We start from the raw sequence: 17,888 nt of genomic DNA, 5'->3' as shown, positions 1-17,888 counted from the left end.
GTGTCTAGACTTACAAGGCGAAGTTTTTTTAGACCCTAGAACTTCTACAGTCGTGCAGCTTCTTCAACTCCCCTGTCAGCAATTAACCACATCTCATGAACATCCACTGAAATAGTATCTTCTGCTTAGGTCTTAAAAGGTCCAAGGGACGTTGATGTCTCCATCACCCTAACTCATGTCCTGAGTGCGGGGTGAGAAAACTGGCTCTTCCTGCCCTCCTGGGCAGGCGTCCCCCTCAAGCCAGAGGCTGTGAACACCAAGGCATAGCCTAGCATGTGGCCAGTACAGCTTTCCTCTACCCTTCATCACACCAATCCTCAGCTATCTCTGTATACCTCCACCCTCAGATTCTAGAAAACACCAACTCTTCTTTGCAGAACTAAGATAACCTCGGCAGTTATCTTGTGGGTCCCCTCATGTGAATATGAAAAATTTAAAGAGATCAAGCGACTTCATCAGGGTCACACAGCAAGTGGGTGGTGGAGCCGGAACCAGAACTCACGTCTCGGGACCCCAAGCAGCCTCTCTCCTGCGTCCCCTTGCACTTCTGCCTTGTTCTGGTATTTGTATCTGCTGACCTTGGGGGCGCTGTGGTGAATAAACGGAGGTGACAGAGGCCAAGTGAAAGGTCGAATGCAGAAGAAAATGACAGGAAAGAACTGAAAGTATAGGAATGAAATCAGAGAAGGCACACTGACTCTAATTCAAGTTCATACTGCTTCTGGATGAATCTAATCCGATATTTAGAGAGAACACTTCATTGCTAGGTGATTGATAAGTAAAAACCAATCCTTTTCCTTCCTCCGAAGTTCATCTCACTTAAGAGTGTATCTGTAAGCAATAACATAATTTATACGTGCCCCTAGATAGGCGATGGAAATGGCCTAGCCCTTCCTGGCTTGTTTTTCATGAGAAACCCAATTCTCACATGAGTGCCAGTGTTTAACAGTAAATGTCAGATGAAGAGAAAATGGTAAAAGAGGAGAGATTTTCTGTGGAAGTCTGGAAGAAGAAAAACAAAAAAGGCTGCAGCCACTGAACTAGTGCGATGTGGGCCACTGTTACCCCAGGGGGCACAGTTGGAAAAGACAGAGTGGCGGGTGGGAAGCCGGTCGGGAGGAAGGGCAAGGAGCTCATCGATGCAGGTACTTAGCCCGCACTCAGCTGCGGAACGGTGCCGCCCTAGTGAACTGCCACAGGCCTCCTCATTCCTCACCTCCCATTCTTCTGCAGCCTGCTTATTTCCTTGACTTTTTATTATCAAATTCTTTCCTGCGGGGGGGGGAGGGGCGGAAATGCCAAGACGGAGACTATTGTAATATCAGGTGTTCTTAGTTGTTTTTTTTAACTCTTCTGTTTTTATCACTCTTCTGGTGAAAATTTATTAGGAAAGCCGCCCGTGCATGCTCTAGACCATTAGAATCCCATCTTTGGGGCGCCTGGCTGGCTCAGTCGTTAAGCGTCTACCTTCTGCTCGTGTCATGATCCTAGGGTCCTGGGATCGAGCCCCGCATCGGGCTCCCTGCTCAGCGGAGAGCCTGCTTCTCCCTCTCCCACTCACCCTGCTTGTGTTCCCTCTCTCGCTGTGTCTCTGTCAAATAAATAAAATCTTAAAAAAAAAAAAAGATTCCCATCCTTAAATATTATGTGGCTTTTCACCTTTTAAATTTTTACTGTGGTAGGGGGCGGCTGGGTGGCTCGGTGGGTTAAGCCTCCAACTCTTGGTTTTGGCTCTGGTCATGATCTCAGGGTGGTGGGGTCGAGCCCAGTCAGGCTCCCAGGTTCAGCAGGGAGTCGACTGAAAATTCTCTCTTCCTTTCCGTCTCCCTCTGCCCCTCCCCACACATACTCACACTCTCTCTCCTTCTCTCTAAAATAAATGGATGAATCTTAAAAAAATTTTTAATTTTTTCTGTGGTAAAAATATATATTAACATAAAGATGCCAATTAAACCATTTTGAAGTGTACAAGTCATCAGCATTAATTACATTCACACTGTGGTACATCCATCACCCCAAACAGAAAATCTGTATCCACTGACCACTAACTTCCCATTCACCATACTCCCAGCCCCTGGTAACCGCTCATCTACTTTCTATCTCTATGAACTTAATACCAGGCGTTCTTACTTAACCGTATATGCCTCCTAAAATGTAGCAGCAGTAGAAAGGAATGGAACCTGGGGTGAAAAGGAAAAGGGTGTTGTGGGTTAAAAAACCAAACTCTCACTTCCTAAAGTATAGTTGAAAACTTTATTATGACTGAGTAGTTTTATCCCACCCATTCAGAGAACGAAAACTGAATGTCCCTCTGCTGTGCTAATTCAGCATCTTTCTTTCTTTCAGTGACCATGCAGCAGGTGGCCAGGACCGTGGCCAAAGTGGAACTCTCGGACCACGTGTGTGATGTGGTATTTGCGCTCTTCGACTGTGATGGTGAGTGGGGCCCTCTCGAGTCTGGCGGGAAAACTGAGCCTGACTGTCCTGGAAGTGGCCACTGTTGATTCTGGAGGCTTGCAGACCGCCCCAGTGCGCTAGCCTGTACCTCTTCAGCTTACCCCTCTCCCACAGCAGTAGCTCAGCCCTCAGCACCATGACACTGAGAACCAGAACCCCTGGTCCTGGTTTGTGTTTTCCATTTCTTCTTGTAATTCCAATTTGTCTAATTCCAAATCCTTCTGAATGAATGTATAACCATAAGGATCTTAAAAAAGGAAACGATTCAACTCTGGTAGTGTTTTTAAAAGGTAAATAAACTCAAATATAAAAGCTCAAAAAAAAAAGGAAACAAAAATATTAGACCCAACTTGCTGCTTCGTAGACTAGGAGCACGCGATTATCTGTGTCTAGAAAGAAGGTGGTCCTGATCTCTTGCCCCTCCCAAAGCACATTGCAGTCATTCACATTTTGGCCTCCCAGCTCTCAGTGGTCTGTTGTGTGTGTGGCCACTCTGGAGGTTAGCCCACGTGAGAGGTCCTGGTTCATCAGCTGTCGTCAGTGCTCAGCTACAACTACTAATACTCACCTCAGAGACTTACGCTTTTTCTCAGTGCTTACTAAGACCCAGGCATTGTGCTAAGCTGCTCAGGTAACCCTCTGACCGAGGAACTGTTTTGCACCACATTTTCCAGATAAGGACGCAGAGACTCAGGTGAAGTCATTTTCCCAGGAACGCACAGGTGGTGGTAAATAGCACAGCTCGGCTCTGAATCCAAGCCGGCCGCCTCCCTCTATTCTCTGTTCCCTCCCCTGCCTGTTTCCCAGCCAGAATTCATGGCTCATCTTCCTCTAGGAAGCGAGGCTAATGGAATCCAGGAACCAGGTGAGAAGTTCCTGCCTCGGTGAAACCTTTGTTCTGGTCCCAGCATAATAATGAGTCACTCTGGCTTTTCCATTCCTTAACTTGTTTCAGTTTGTCTTCATTACTACGTGTTGTACTCTGTCTCTGTGTATGTGACCTAATAACTTCCCTACTAAATTGTGAGCTTTTTTAAAAAAGTTTTTACTTTAATTCCAGTGAGTTAAGTGTTATATTAGTTTCAGGTGTACAATATAGTGATTCAACAATTTTCCATACATCACCCGGTGCTCATCATGACAAGTGCACTCCTTAATCCCCACCCCTATTTCACCCACCCCCCTCCACTCACCTCCCCTCTGGTAACCAGCAGTTTGCTGTAGTTAAGAGTCTTGTTTCTTGCTTTATCTTTCTTAATTGTTTTCCTTTTGCTTATTTTGTTTCTTAAATTCCACATGAGTGAAATCATATAGTGCTGGTCTTTCTCTGACTGATTTTGCTTAGCATTATACACTCTAGATCCATCCATGACATTACAAATGGCAAGATTCATTCTTTTTATGGCTGAGTAATATTCCAGCGCCCGCGTGTGTGCGTGTGTGTGTGCGCGCACATACATACAAAGCACATCTTTATCCATTCAGCAGTTGATGGACACTTGGGCTGCTTCCATATCTTGGCTATTGTAAATAATGGTGCTATACTGGGAATTGTGCAAGACTGTTGAATCACAGATCTGTACTTCTGAAACAAATAACGCAACATATTTTAAGAAAAAAGAAAAAGAAGAAGATAGCAGGAGAGGAAGAATGAAGGGGAGTAAGTCAGAGGGGGAGACGAACCAGGAGAGATGATGGACTCTGAAAAACAAACTGAGGGTTCTAGAGGGGAGGAGCATAGGGGGATGTGTTAGCCTGGTGATGGGTATTGAGGAGGGCACGTTCTGCATGGAGCACTGGGTGTTATGAACAAACAATGAATCATGGAACACTACACCAAAACAAATGATGTAATATATGGTGATTAACATAACAATAAAAATTTTAAAAAAAGAAAAAAAAAATAATGGTGCTATAAATGTGAGCTTTTTAAGGGTAGTAGCAAGTTTTTTGTTCACCTTTGGACCCCTTCATAGTATCTCAGGTAGTACTTTGCACATAACAGGTGTTCATTAATTTAAGTTATTGAAGTTATCCCACCTACACCCACAACCGAGGTCTGGGTGAAAGAAAACTCCAGGGTTAGGACAAGTAGATGGCCTCACCCTCAGGTAGGGGTGGGTTATTCTCTAGTGCTACCCTGTCCAATATGATATTCTACTAGTTTCATGTGGCTATTAAATTTAAATTAAATAAAATTAAAAACAGCTCACAGCTCCCTTCTTCTCCTAGGAAGGCCTGAGAAATGAAATTTGATTTTCCTGCCTTTTAGAAGGAGATTCTGTCAATATCTACTTGAATCACCTTTAAAAAAATCATTTAACAGCTCTGGGGCTTCTTTTCTTTTTTTTTTAATGTTTTCTTTTTTTTTTTAAGATTTTATTTATTCACTTGAGACAGAGAGACACAGCGAGAGAGGGAACACAAGCAGGGGGAGTGGGAGAGGGAGAAGCAGGCTTCCCGCTGAGCAGGGAGCCCAATGCAGGGCTCAATCCCAGGACCCTGGGATCATGACCTGAGCCGAAGGCAGACGCTTAACGACTGAGCCACCCAGGCGCCTCTAGGGCTTATTTTCTTAATCTACAGAAAAAGGAAGTACATATTAAATTAAAAAGCCATTGTTATTTCTACCAGCACTAGATCTTAGGTCAAAATGCCAAAGGACGTTGACTTTTCAGACTTGTTCACCTCAGAATTTAGAGTTGCACTCACAGATCACACATGCACACAGATGACATTCAGTCGTATACCTGCTTCATAAGTAACAGAATCACATTGATCAGCTCTGGCCTTAGGGAAGCAGGAAGCAAATTTAGGCTGCCCTGGCAGCCTAAATTACCTCAGATTTTTTCATCGTAAGCCTCTCTTTATAAAAATATTAAGAATCTCATTTAGATCTTTTTTATTCTTTTAATTATATTCTTTTTTAAAAAGATTTTATTTATTTGAGAGAGAGAGAGAACACGAGTTGGGGGAGGGACAGAGAAGCAGACCCCTGCTGAGCGGGGAGCCCAACACAGGGCTCGATCCCATGGTCCTGGGATCATGACCTGAGCTGAAGGCAGATGCTTAACCAACTGAGCCACCTAGGTGCCCTTTTAATTACATTCTTAATAAGCCATATTACTGATTACTTTTCAGCCAGCCAGGTTACTTTTTAACTCTTTATATTGAAGTATACATACAGAAAAGTGCAAATATCGTAAGTATACAGCTTGCTAAATTTTTAAAAACTGAACACACCTGTGTAACCAGCATTATCCAGAAACATCACATTAGCAGGACCACAGAGCCCCCTGGTGCTGCCTTCCAGCCACTTCCTCTCCCAAGGACAGTCCCTCTCTTGACTTTGAGTAACACAGATTAGGTCTCCCTGGGTTTGCTTGCTTGTTTGATCTTGCTGTGGATATCTCTGAGGCTGTCCATGTTCCCTTCAGCCAGAAAACAAGGGCCAGTTTAGGTTTTCAGGTACTGTCTACAAAAGTAAGCCCTGTGTTCCTTCTTTCCACTCTCTTCCCAGACCAATCGTTAGTAAAAGTCTGTTTTATGGTTTCCTATTGTCTTATCACCACCGGTAATGGCTGCCACTCTTTTAATCAGCAGACATTTACTCCTGGGCATGTAGTCAAAGGGTAACTATCCTCTACTGTTGAAGTGGTTACTGTTCTGTGTGGCTTGAGAAATTGACCTTTGGTTAAACCAGATGCTCTTCAAGTTCCTCTCCAGACCTGAGAGTCTGTCACTGAAGAGGGTGGAATGGGAGGCCGTGAGAAAATAGGCTTCACCCAAAGCCACATTTTGATTTTGGTTTTTACCATGAACTGCCCCCTCCATCTCTCACCTGGACTATTGCAACAGCCTTCCTGACTGACTCCCTGCTGCCGCTCTCCCGTCCCATCCCCATACATCCAGCCAGAGAAATCCATCCAAAATGGAAATCTAATTCCATCTCACTTACTTACTTCTAGCCCTTTCCTAGTGCTCTACTGCCTAGAAGATAAAGCACAAACCCTTTAATGAAAATACAAGACCCTTGGGCACCTGTCTCCTGCCCGCCTCTTCTGTTCACGCCGCCGCCCCCGTGTGCACTTCCTAACTACTCCAGAGTCGGGTGCTCCCCGCCTCTGCCTTTGCTTATGCCACTCCCACTCCCTAGAATGCCTCCCCCGTCTCATTCCCCTTTACTTGGCCAATTTCTGCTCATCCTTTGGGATTCAACTTAGGAGTCACCTCCAGGAGGCCTTTACAGCTCTGTACTTGCACCACCCCCAGCCTGGGTTAGCTCTCTTCCTCCGTGCCCCCATAGCATCTTCTGTTTACGCCACAATGGCATTTACCACACTGTTGAAATAATGCATTTGTCTCTCCCACAGCCTGGGAGTATCTCAAGGGACCAAGTCCTATTTACCTCTTTATTCTCAACTCCTAGTATAGGACCTGACCTACAATATATTCTTGTTCAACTTTTGTCATGCTACACTAAACTGTCACTGACTTGTAATCGGAAACATCAAGGAAGGAGCAAACCATTCGTTTGAATTTGGCTGTGCGAGTGCACTGGGCTCCGGAACCCACCTTGTGTGAACGATGGAATTTTCTCAGTGGCCTTGTTCCACGGCCTCCACTTATCCCTCTTGTGTTTGTCTCTTCCTCTAGGCAATGGGGAGCTGAGCAATAAGGAATTTGTTTCCATCATGAAGCAGCGGCTGATGAGAGGCCTTGAGAAGCCCAAAGACATGGGTTTCACCCGCCTCATGCAGGCCATGTGGAAATGTGCACAGGAAACTGCCTGGGACTTCGCTTTGCCTAAACAGTAACCCAGAACTGCAAGAGGGACCTCCTCCTCCACCCGAAGCACCCTGACCCCTCGAGCAGAGCCTTGGCACAACCCTTCCGGCTGCTGCTTCTGGAAGTAGTGCTCCTGTCCTCTTGGGAATGATCTCAGGATTCACCCAGTTTCCCCTCTCTGCCCTTCCCCTGGCTCAGCATTTCTGCGAGGCTCTGCTTCTGCCCAGTGATCATCCCCATAGGTTCTCAGAAACATGAACGAGTCCTAAGATGCCAGGTTTCTGGCACCTTCATCAGCTCTATGCTACTTCAAGCACCGTATGGATAAAGAATGCAGGGAGCCATCCACATGCCTGCCCACCCCGGGAAACACCCAGTTCTTGAGTCACTTTGGCTGTGGACTTACATTAAGAACATTCCTTGCTTTTCCCCCCACTGGTGTTTTTAAGCCACAAGTTGGGAAGACGTCTCAAAGGCAGAAGGAAGGCTGTGATGAATGGTCATGAGGAAGAGCCGGGCAGCCTGAGCTGGCAGGAAGCCTGGGTCAGAGAAAGGATCCATGTCAGTCCCCAGGGTGGCTCTGAGGCTTGCTCCGGGAAGGTGATGTGCACAGCGGGATGGAGCAAGATTTGGAATTTCGAGCAGCTGTTCCCTGGCTCCCTCAGAGGACTCTACCGCGACTCGGTGCCTAATGCGCAGCAGTGATTGAGTCCGTGTTCGATGCAAGGGCCATTTCCCTCCAGGAGTGCATCTCTGAAGTGGAGGCCTGCCTCACAGCCTGTATGCCCTCTGTCTTAAACACTTGTAAAATATCACTTTAATTATAACAGTTTGCAATAAACTCCCCCACCCCCCTGCCAAAGGCTCTTGTGTCTTTTATTTTAGGATCTTCTGGGGTACTTTTCATTTCTCCACTGGGTTTGAGATCAGGCTAGCAGCAGACCTGTTTTCTTTCTACCACAGTCTGGTTCTCCCTGTTGAAAGGCAACTTTAGACACAAACAGTGAGGGCATTGGGAGGTTAATGGTGGCATCGTCCCCACAGTTTGGAAGGCATTTCATCTTAGGCCAGGTACATAGTCCTTGATAACTCAGACCCCACGATTAGGAACTGAGATGGGGTGGGAGAGTATATGAGAAATCATCTGGTGTGGCAGACCTCAATGTAAGAACCACAGCACCCAGTATTTTATATGGACTCCAATCTGATTCAGTGTAACCTTGAACAAGCAAGTAATTTCCCATCTTTGTCCTTAACTGTAAAATGTCAGGGTTGAGCTTAATGGGCTCTCAGGTTTCTTCTAGGTCCAAAAGCCTCTCCTTCAGTTCTCCTCCAGAATTCCTGCAGCCTCCAGAATCTCCAGGTAATGCTCCCTGGCGTGAGAGTGTCTCAAGTCCAAATAGAACCGCCACACCAAAACCTTAGTGCTTCCTGCGAGGCCTGGAAGTCGGTAGGGAGTGTTTATCTGCCAAATAAGAGCAGCGGCTTGGGTCTCTGCACCTGTGACAGTACCAACCCCAGCATTTTCTCCAGAGGAATTTAACAGCCTCATTTCCAACATCCTTTCTGGGAGCACATTAGATTATTTCTCAATCTACCTCACTACCTCATCTACCTTCCACTCTTTCCTTTCTTGGGATATGAATTCCTGGTACCCAAGCGTAGCCTTTGCCTTGCTCATCGCTCCGGGGCTGAGGCATCAGCAAAATTGAGCTTTTCTTAAATTTGTCCCAGAATCCCCAAATCACTCTTTCCCTCAATCCTCGCTTCTCCAGCCTGAAAGAGAAGTCCCAATCACAGCCTTCATGGGGCATTCATTGCCCTGCAAGAAAAGATCTGCTGATTGGCCTGGGTTCACTGAAGCTGTAAGAGAGAGCACAGCAGGGGAGGGTAAAGAACTTACCCTCATCTTGAAACCCACTGTCGGCCCTCATCTATTACAGGTACATAGAATTCCAGCTGGGCTCCTTTAGCCACTAGGAGTGCCCGAGGAAGCACAGGGGGTCCAGGTGCTCAAGAAGACAGGCTGGCCACACTTTGGCACAATAGGGTTAAATATGCAGGTGAGAGGTACCAGCTAAGTCACCCAGAAGAGGCCAGGGTCCCCCAAAGAAGTCCTTGAGCAAGGCGTCATGTGAGCAGGCTGAGAGGATTTCACGAGGCAGCACTTGGGATAGGCTGGGAGCACTGAAGAATACAAAAGGCCAATATGTGCTTCTCTCTCTTTCTCTTTTTTTTTTTAAGATTTTATTTATTTATTTGACAGAGACACAGCGAGAGAGGGAACACAAGCAGGGGGAGTGGGAGAGGGAGAAGCAGGCTTCCCGCGGAGCAGGGAGCCTGATGCGGGGCTTGATCCCAAGACCCTGGGACCATGACCTGAGCCGAAGGCAGACGCTCAACGACTGAGCCACCCAGGCGCCCTGTGCTTCTCTTTTTATTCAAATTGTTTCTTTTACCTAGATAGAATAATCCGCCCCTCTTCCTTCAAGCCTCCACTCCAGCAGTCCCCTTCTTTATAAGCCCACCTGGGGGCGCCTGGGTGGCTCAGTCGTTAAGCGTCTGCCTTCGGTTCAGGTCATGATCCCAGGGTCCTGGGATCGAGCCCCACATCGGGCTCCCTGCTCAACCAGGAGCCTGCTTCTCCCTCTCCCACTCCCCCTGCTCGTGTTCCCTCTCTCGCTGTGTCTCCCTCTGTCAAACAAATAAAATCTTTAAAAGCCCACCTGGATCATCTTCCTGACAAGACTAGTAGCCCCTCCTGTGCCTCCCAAGGATCATGTGCCTGCCCGTAACAACACTGCTGTAATCGATGTAATGTTTGTGCGATCGTCACCCCCAAAGTTCAGACCCAGAGCAGTGATGTGGTCAAAGAAACAGTCCACCACCAAAAGCTAATTTTAAAATAACTCTTGGACAATGTAAAAGTGATATTAGCAATGTTTCAATAAATTGCTCCCACATACCCACAGCCATTCTCTATGTTTGCTGCTGTTTTTTATTTCTTAAAAAACAAACAAACAAAAAAAAACAATTCTCCAGTTCTAGCGCTTAGGCTTCAGGGAGGGAAAGAAACTCAGAGGGGACCCAGGCTGGTGGGCTTCCTTGTGACCCTGGGCTCAGCAGCATCCACAAGCATAAGCAGAGAGAATATGGAGAGAAAGTTACTAAGGAAAATGGGTTTAAGGACATGCATGCTCTTCAAAAATCATTTTTTCTTTCTTTTTCTTTCTTTCTTCCTCTTTCTTTCTTTCTTTCTTTCTTCCTTTCTTCCTTTCTTTCCTTTCTTTTCTTTTTCTTTCTTTCTTTCTTCCTTCCTTTCTTTCCTTTCTTTTCTTTCTTTTTTCTTTCTTCCTTCCTTTCTTCCTTCCTTTTTCTTCCTTTCTTTCTTTCCTTTCTTTCTTTCTTTCTTTCTTTTTCTTCCTTCCTTTCCTTCTTTCCTTTCTTTTTCTTTCTTTTCTTTCTTTCTTTCTTTTTTCTTTCTTTCTTCTTTCTTTCTTTCGACAGAGAGAGACACAGCGAGAGAGGGAACACAAGCAGGGGGAGTGGGAGAGGGAGAAGCAGGCTTCCCGTGGAGCAGGGAGCCCGATGCGGGGCTCGATCCCAGGACCCCGGGATCATGACCTGAGCCGAAGGCAGACGCCTAACGACTGAGCCACCCAGGCGCCCCAAAAATCATATTAATAGCTTTTATTGCCCCACCTAATTTTAGCTCTGGTTGAAGCATATGCACTTGGACTGAATTGGAGTCTAAGACAGGAGAAGTCCAGGCCACAGCTGCGACCAGACAGGAAAGAGGGACAGCAGGATAGGAGCCGGAGCCAGGTCCCCCAGCGGGAGCATCCGCCCCAAGCCTTAGCACAGCCCCCCAGGCTGTATGCCCCCGAGAGGCTTAGAAGAGGGAGGGACCACAGGCACGAGCTCAGCTTTCAGGCTTCAAGCGCCACCTGCTGGCAAGAAGGCTCAGCGCAGGGAATCTGGTCTGGAGCAGGTAAGGGGAGGCTGCCTGAATCCAGGCTCGCCCCAGCCCTGCTCCTGAGACTCGGCGGCCCAGGGACCTGGGCGGCAAGGTGTGGGGTGGGATGAACAGCCAGAGATGGATCATAACGATGAAGAGAGACAGTATGGATAGGATTATAATTGAGAAGAGGAAAGGAGCAATGCTTGTGGATTGTTCCCTGTGGCTCCAGAATGGGAATTTTTACCAGCAAATGAGTTATGAGTTGCTCTATTCATTCCACAACTCTTCACTGCTCACCTGCTATGCGCCAGGCACTGAGCAAGGTCTTCAAGGCGTTTGTGTTCTAGAGAAGGGAAACAATAAGGTTAAGTACACACTGGTATGAGAGCACTTAGTAAAGCAAAAGGGCCACCCAGTCCAGATTCGGGAGCTCAAGGCAGGCTTGCAAAGGAAGTGATTTATTTTTAAGTTAAAAAACAAAAACAAAAACACTAAGGTCTGTGAGTTGAGGAGGAGCTAACAACAGGGGAGGGGGGCCAGGCAGAGGCTGCTGCGCTTGCAAAGGTCCAAAGGCCAAAAAGCATGTTTCTGGGAACTGAAGTTCTAAGGAGTATCCAGCACAGATTGGGGAGTGATTTTGTGACCTAAGAATTAATTAATATGGCAATCTTCACACACACACAAAAAGATTAAAAATGCATTTGAGGATTTTAGAACATACGTAGGTTATATAAAAAATCATGATGGAAATTTTATTTTTTTTAAATTTTATTTATTTGAGAGAGAGCGAGCAAGAGCAGGGAGAGGGGCAGAAGGAGAGGGAGAAGCAGAGGAGGGAGAAGCTGAGCAGGGAGCCCAACTTGGGGCTCAATCCCGGGACTCCAGGACTCCGGGACCCTGGGATCACGGCCTGAGCAGAAAGGAGATACCCAACTGACTGAGCCACCCAGGCACCCCACGATGGAAATTTTAAAATGCTTAGAACTGAGTATGATAATGAAAATACTAAATATTAAGACTTGTGAGACATAGCTAGAGGGAAACTCAAAACTTCTTAACTTCTTAACTTAATGGGCTGACAATATGCTAAACATCTGCTTCAAGAAGTTGGAAGAAAGGGGTACCTGGGTGGGTCAGTTGGTTAAGTGTCGGCCTTCGGCTCAGGTTATGATCCCCAGGTCCTGGGATTGAACTCTGCTTCGGGCTCCCTGCTCAGTGGAGAATCTGCTTCTCCCTCTCCCTCTGCTGCTCCCCTCTACTTGTGCTCTCTCTTGCTCTCTATGTCTGTCAAAAAAATAAATAAAATCTTTTAATAAATAAATAAATAATAATTTTAAAAGTTCAAAAGTTAAAAAAAAAAGCTGGAAAAAAGATCATAAAGCCAAAAAATAAAAAGAGCAAAATTTAAAATGTATATAACTAGAAACTACAGAAGTTTAAAAATAATATTGGGAACAACTTTATGCCAATAAATTTGAAATGGATAGTTTCCTAGAAACTATAACACAAGAAAAAATTTAAAATCCAAAGACTATAATAAAGTGAATCAGTAGTTTAAAACCTACATATAACAAAAAATATCAAACCCCGATGGCTTTATGAGAGGAAAAAAAAAATAGAACCAGATCCTGTAGGACCCTGTAAGCTCCAATAAGGAGTTGGGACTTTGTCTTAATTATAATTAGGAGCCACTGAAAGATTTTAAGCCGGAAGATGATGTAATGAGCTTTGCATTTTGGAATGATGACTTTGCCTGCAATGCCACAGATGGACTGGAGTGGGATCCAGGTTGGAGACTGCTATAATAATCCAGGTAGCGGGTGCTGGGAGCCTGGATTAGGGCAATGGCTGCAGAGCTGGAGTTGCAAACACAATTGGGAGGTGTCTATGTCAGGCCTGAGGGGTGGGGGTGGGGTCATGTAAATTGGAGGATGATGAGGGCGAGGGAATAATTAAGGATGACACCCAGACTTCTGTTTGGGTAACGGCATGTATGGTAGTGGGAAACAGAACCAGGTGCGGCTGGAGGAAGATGAGGCTTCTTTGACATGCTCAGGTGTCTAAGACATCCTGGTAGAAATATCTGATGGGTAGTCAGATATAAGGACCTGGACCCGGGGGCGCCTGGGTGGCTCAGTCAATTAAGTATCTGCCTCTTGGTTTCGGCTCAGCTCATGATCTCAGGGGCATGAGATCAAGCCCCGCATCGGGTCCACACTCAGCTGGGAGTCTACTTGAAGATTCTCTCCCTCTGCCCCTCCCTCCACTCGAGCTTGCTCGCTCTTGCTCGCTGTCAAATAAATAAATCTTTTTTAAAAAAGAATCTATGAAACATTAACATTAAAAAAAAAAAGAATCTGGACCCAGGAAAGGGATCTAGGGTGGAGATATGCAGTAGGAATCTCCTAAAAACCTGGGTTCTCCCAGGTTCAAGGCCAACTAATCACAAACACATAAAGTGTGAATCGGCTTCCCAACTGTAAAATACTAACACCAGCTCCATCTCTTCCCCAAGGGAAATTTGGAGTAAAGACCACTGAAGTGAAAGGACTTTGAACCAAAGAACCTGTGCTTGGTGGGTTATCTATGAGAAGACAGGTTTGGTGCCCTGTGCCATCCTTCCAGCCTCTAGCCCTGCCTAGGTGTCAAGACCTCCTTTTTCTCTAGGGAGAAGTGAGAGGGCAAAGGACTACAGTGGAGATCCAAAGATGCTATGGGGAAATATTTACACATTCATTCAACAAATAATTTGTTGAAACTCGAATATTCAATCACCTATCAGTCATTCACACACAGGTGAATTTTCACCATCTTCGGTGTGAGGTTTAGGCTTTCTTCTTTCTTTTTCCATAGGTGAACATTCACATGGTTCCAAAATCAACCCTAACATTAAAAGGCATACAGGGGGGTGCCTGGGTGGGTCAGTTGGTTAAGCGACTGCCTTCGGCACAGGTCATGATCCAGGAGTCCCTGGATCGAGTCCCGCATCGGGCTCCCTGCTCAGCAGGGAGTCTGCTTCTCCCTCCGACCCTCCCCCCTCTCATGTGCTCTCTCCCTCTCTCTCATTCTCTCTGTCTCAAATAAATAAACTAAAAAAAAATCTTAAAAATAAATAAATAAATCTTTATTTATCTTAAAAAATCTTAAAAATAATAAATAAATAAAATAAAAGGCATACAGGGGCGCCTGGGAGGCTCAGTCAGTTGAGCGTCCCACTCTTGGTTTCGGCTTGGGTCACGGTCTCAGGGTTGTGGGATCGAGCCACGCCTCAGGCTCCAAGCTCAGCACTGAGTCTGCTTGTCCCTCTCCCTCTGTTCTTCCCTCCCCCACACCACTTTCTTTCTCTCTAGGAGCCTCCCAGCCATTCCCACAGCTGCATAGTATTCCATTGTATACCGTGGTTTAATCAATAAGAGTAGTTTCTCCGGGAAAGATTTTGGAGCCTGGAGCTCTCTGAAAAGAAGGGCTTGGTGGGTCACATTTGGAGGCAGCAAGGGACACTGGGGAACCAGGGAGCAAAGGAGCAAACGACAGGGAGTGGGGGATACTCTGCTGATTTGGAAATGCCTCCTGAAGCTTTAGGCAGGAATTTATCCTCCTCACTAGTTCAGGGAAACTCTGAGTAAAGCGTTTAGAGAGAGAAAAACCTGTCTCTAGGATTCATTTACTCTATTCATTTCTTTGAGCCCATCATTAGGGATCAGGCCCTGTGCTCAGGCCATGGGGAACATGAGGGCAAGATCTGCATCTTGGTTCACCTGGAGACAGGTGTGCCAACCGTGGGGGGCAGTGAAGGTGACCGTCCATGGATTGGCCAGGCTCACAGAAGAGGAGGCCCCTTCTCAGCCTCAGATCTTGTCTGAGCTGTCATCCCGGATCCTACACACACGACTTCTGAGCCTCATCTGGAGCTTAACACCCAATCCCACTGTTGTACCTGCCACACTGTGTTCTCGTTAATATCAAGCTCTCCTAGGAGAATGTGAGCTCCGCGAGGTCAGGCGCTGTCCTTTAGTCATGGTGCATTCCGAATCCCTCAAGTTCTGCACAGTGCCTGGCTTTCTGTATAGACATCTGCCTGTTAAATTAATTCTACCTCTTCACAGAGATGGAGCTGAAGCTGAGCCCGGAAGAGCAAGTTAGCTTGACCAGATGGGAAAGATCATCTAGAACAGGCACATAGCTAGGATTGGGATGAACTGTCTTAGTAGAGATGGGAAGAGGGTGATGGGAGACTAAAGCCTGGTAACGTCAGACTGTGAATGCTCAGTGTCCCCAGAGGAGAGAAATAGGGAGGCTGATGGTCATCTAATACAAGGACGGTGTCAGCTCTAGAAGCAAATTGAGGAGATGCTGAGATTCATTTGGAGATTGATTTCCCCAGTGACTTCTCCTGAGTATCTGTGGAGGCAATTAAGGACTTTTCCCCCCCACTCTTTTTGAGCCTTATCCTCCCACAAATACCAGGTCCCCGGCTAGTCAGAAGAGATATTTCCAATTTTTCCCTTAGATCAAAAGCATGACATCTTGATTTCAAGAACTATCAAGGAGAAACTGTAATTCCAAGCTGGCATACTGGTTCCATTTTTAAACAAAATTGATTGACCAAGGACCATAATGTTTAACTTGAACTGAGCAGCAGTGTGGCTCCCTTCCTGGCCTTTGGACTGAGAAGGACCCATAGAAAGTCAAATTGCCTCGGGGCGCCTGGGTGGCTCAGTCGTTAGGCGTCTGCCTTCGGCTCAGGTCATGATCCGGGGGTCCTGGGATCGAGCCCCGCATCGGGCTCCCTGCTCGGCGGGAAGCCTGCTTCTCCCTCTCCCACTGCCCCTGCTTGTGTTCCTTCTCTCGCTGTCTCTCTGTCAAATAAATAAATAAAATCTTAAAAAAAAAAAAAGTCAAGGGTGCCTGGGTGGCTCAGATAACCGGTTAAGCATCTGCCTTCGGCTCTGGTCATGATCCCGGGGTCCTGGGATCGAGCCCCACATCGGGCTCCCTGTTCCGTGGGGAGCCTGCTTCTCCCTCTGCCTCTCTCTCTGTGTCTCTCTCATGAATAAATTAAAAAAAAAAAACTTAAAAAAAAGTCAAATTGCCTCAAGACAAAAAACAATACACCCAATTTGAGATCTATAAGAAAAGTAAGGAGCAAAAACGGAGGCTGGTTAGACCAGCTTTTAGGTGCAGTTTATAACCCCTTCTGAAACAACAAAGTCTGAATTGAAACAATTCCGGGACCCAGCTCAGCTGCAGAGAGGAAGGAAGGGGAAGGATGCAGAAAATACGGCAGAAAGAAGTCCTACTACATACACATGCTCAGCCTGTCTCCCCAGAGCCTTACTGCTCCAGACCCTGCCACGCAGGCCAAATTACCGACTACAGACTCAAAATTTAGGTAAGATTTTGTCATTTATTTATTGAGATTTTATTTATTTATTTGACAGAGAGAGAGGGAACACAGGCAGAGGGAGAGGGAGAAGCAGGCTTCCCGCGGAGCAGGGAGCCCGATGCGGGGCTCGATCCCAGGACCCCCGGATCATGACCTGAGCCGAAGGCAGACGCTTAACCAACTGAGCCACCCAGGCGCCCTACATTTTGTCATTTATGTGTGTTGCCGGAAAGGAGAAGAGGACTCACCAGCCAGTAGCTGGGCAATCACAGCCCAATTCCTTGACACAATGAAACTGCAGGCCTTCTTTTACCCAAGTGCCCTCTTCACAAAGTGAAGGACCTGTGTTCAGCCAGGGAAGAGGGGCCTCATCATACTCAGGAAATGGAAGAGGAGACTTCGTGATACTTAGCAGAAGAGGGCAAGGTGGGCATGGCAGCCCGAGGTCAACACACCTCACGAAGGCTATCGGAAAGGTGTCCTACCATTTATCCATTAACATCTGTTAAGGACCCGTCAATCTGTGGAAACCCTTTCTCCAAGTGTAGGGCTGTCTTCCCAAGGAGGGGCTGATCTCTTTGCCACCAGGCTAGTCTCCCACCAGCCAGCAGGCAGTCCTAAGTGTTTGCTTTAGGAAGGGAACTGTGGGGATGGGAAGGAAAGCTGGATGCGAAGAGATTTCCAAGGAGTGAGCATGTGGAGCCAAGGATGCCTTGCTTCTTATTACACAGAGAAAATAAATCCTATTTGAAAAGAACTTCCTTATGCTCCCACTTCCAAATTTAGCGGCTGCCCTGCGTGTACCTAGCCACACTGCCTTCCCTGCTGAAAATCAGTGAGTCGTCCACACAGCTACGGCCACGTCTTGTGCCCCAGACCCCCCATCGACTCCTGTGATCATCTCCTCTCTCTCCTGCAATACCAACATTTCTTGCCCAATTAAATGATTCCTATCACAGGATTAAACAAAACAAAACAACAACTTCTCCATGTTCCTCTCCACCACCAATCCCATTTCTTCCTCACCCTCAGAGGTCTCTTGAATTCATTCCTATCAGGTTTTCACCTTTACCATCCACTGAGAGCAACCTTGTCACGGTCACCACTGACCGCCACATGGTCACATCCACGGGTTCTCAGTCATCCTATTGCTTGGCCTCCCCACCGGGTTTGCCAAAGTTGGACCCCGCCCTCCCTCCTGAAACATTTGCTTCACTTGACCTCTGAGAGAACTCATTTTCTTACTCACAGTAGGTTCTCCATTCTCCTTTCCTGGCTTCTCCTCCTCTCCCAGAC

At 46.6% G+C, this 17,888-nt stretch overlaps 1 protein-coding gene across 10 annotated transcripts in view; it reads left to right on the top strand.

Annotated features, from left to right (window-relative positions):
- MICU1 (mitochondrial calcium uptake 1) overlaps positions 1-8,123 on the top strand; it is a 240,699-nt gene extending 232,576 nt beyond the window's left edge. For all 10 annotated transcript variants that reach the window (XM_027596470.1, XM_027596471.2, XM_027596474.1 and 7 more), the window contains 2 exons: positions 2,347-2,436; positions 7,114-8,123. In XM_027596470.1, coding sequence (XP_027452271.1) covers positions 2,347-2,436; positions 7,114-7,274 — 251 coding nt within the window. In that variant the 3' untranslated portion in view covers positions 7,275-8,123. The remainder of the gene's footprint in view (positions 1-2,346; positions 2,437-7,113) is intronic.
- The last annotated feature ends 9,765 nt before the right edge of the window (positions 8,124-17,888 follow it).

Source organism: Zalophus californianus, chromosome 15 (genome assembly GCF_009762305.2).
Source record: "Zalophus californianus isolate mZalCal1 chromosome 15, mZalCal1.pri.v2, whole genome shotgun sequence".
Lineage (NCBI taxonomy): Eukaryota > Metazoa > Chordata > Mammalia > Carnivora > Otariidae > Zalophus > Zalophus californianus.
The sequence above is the reverse complement of the archived record's forward strand: the minus strand, read 5'-3'. Positions and strand labels throughout refer to the sequence as shown.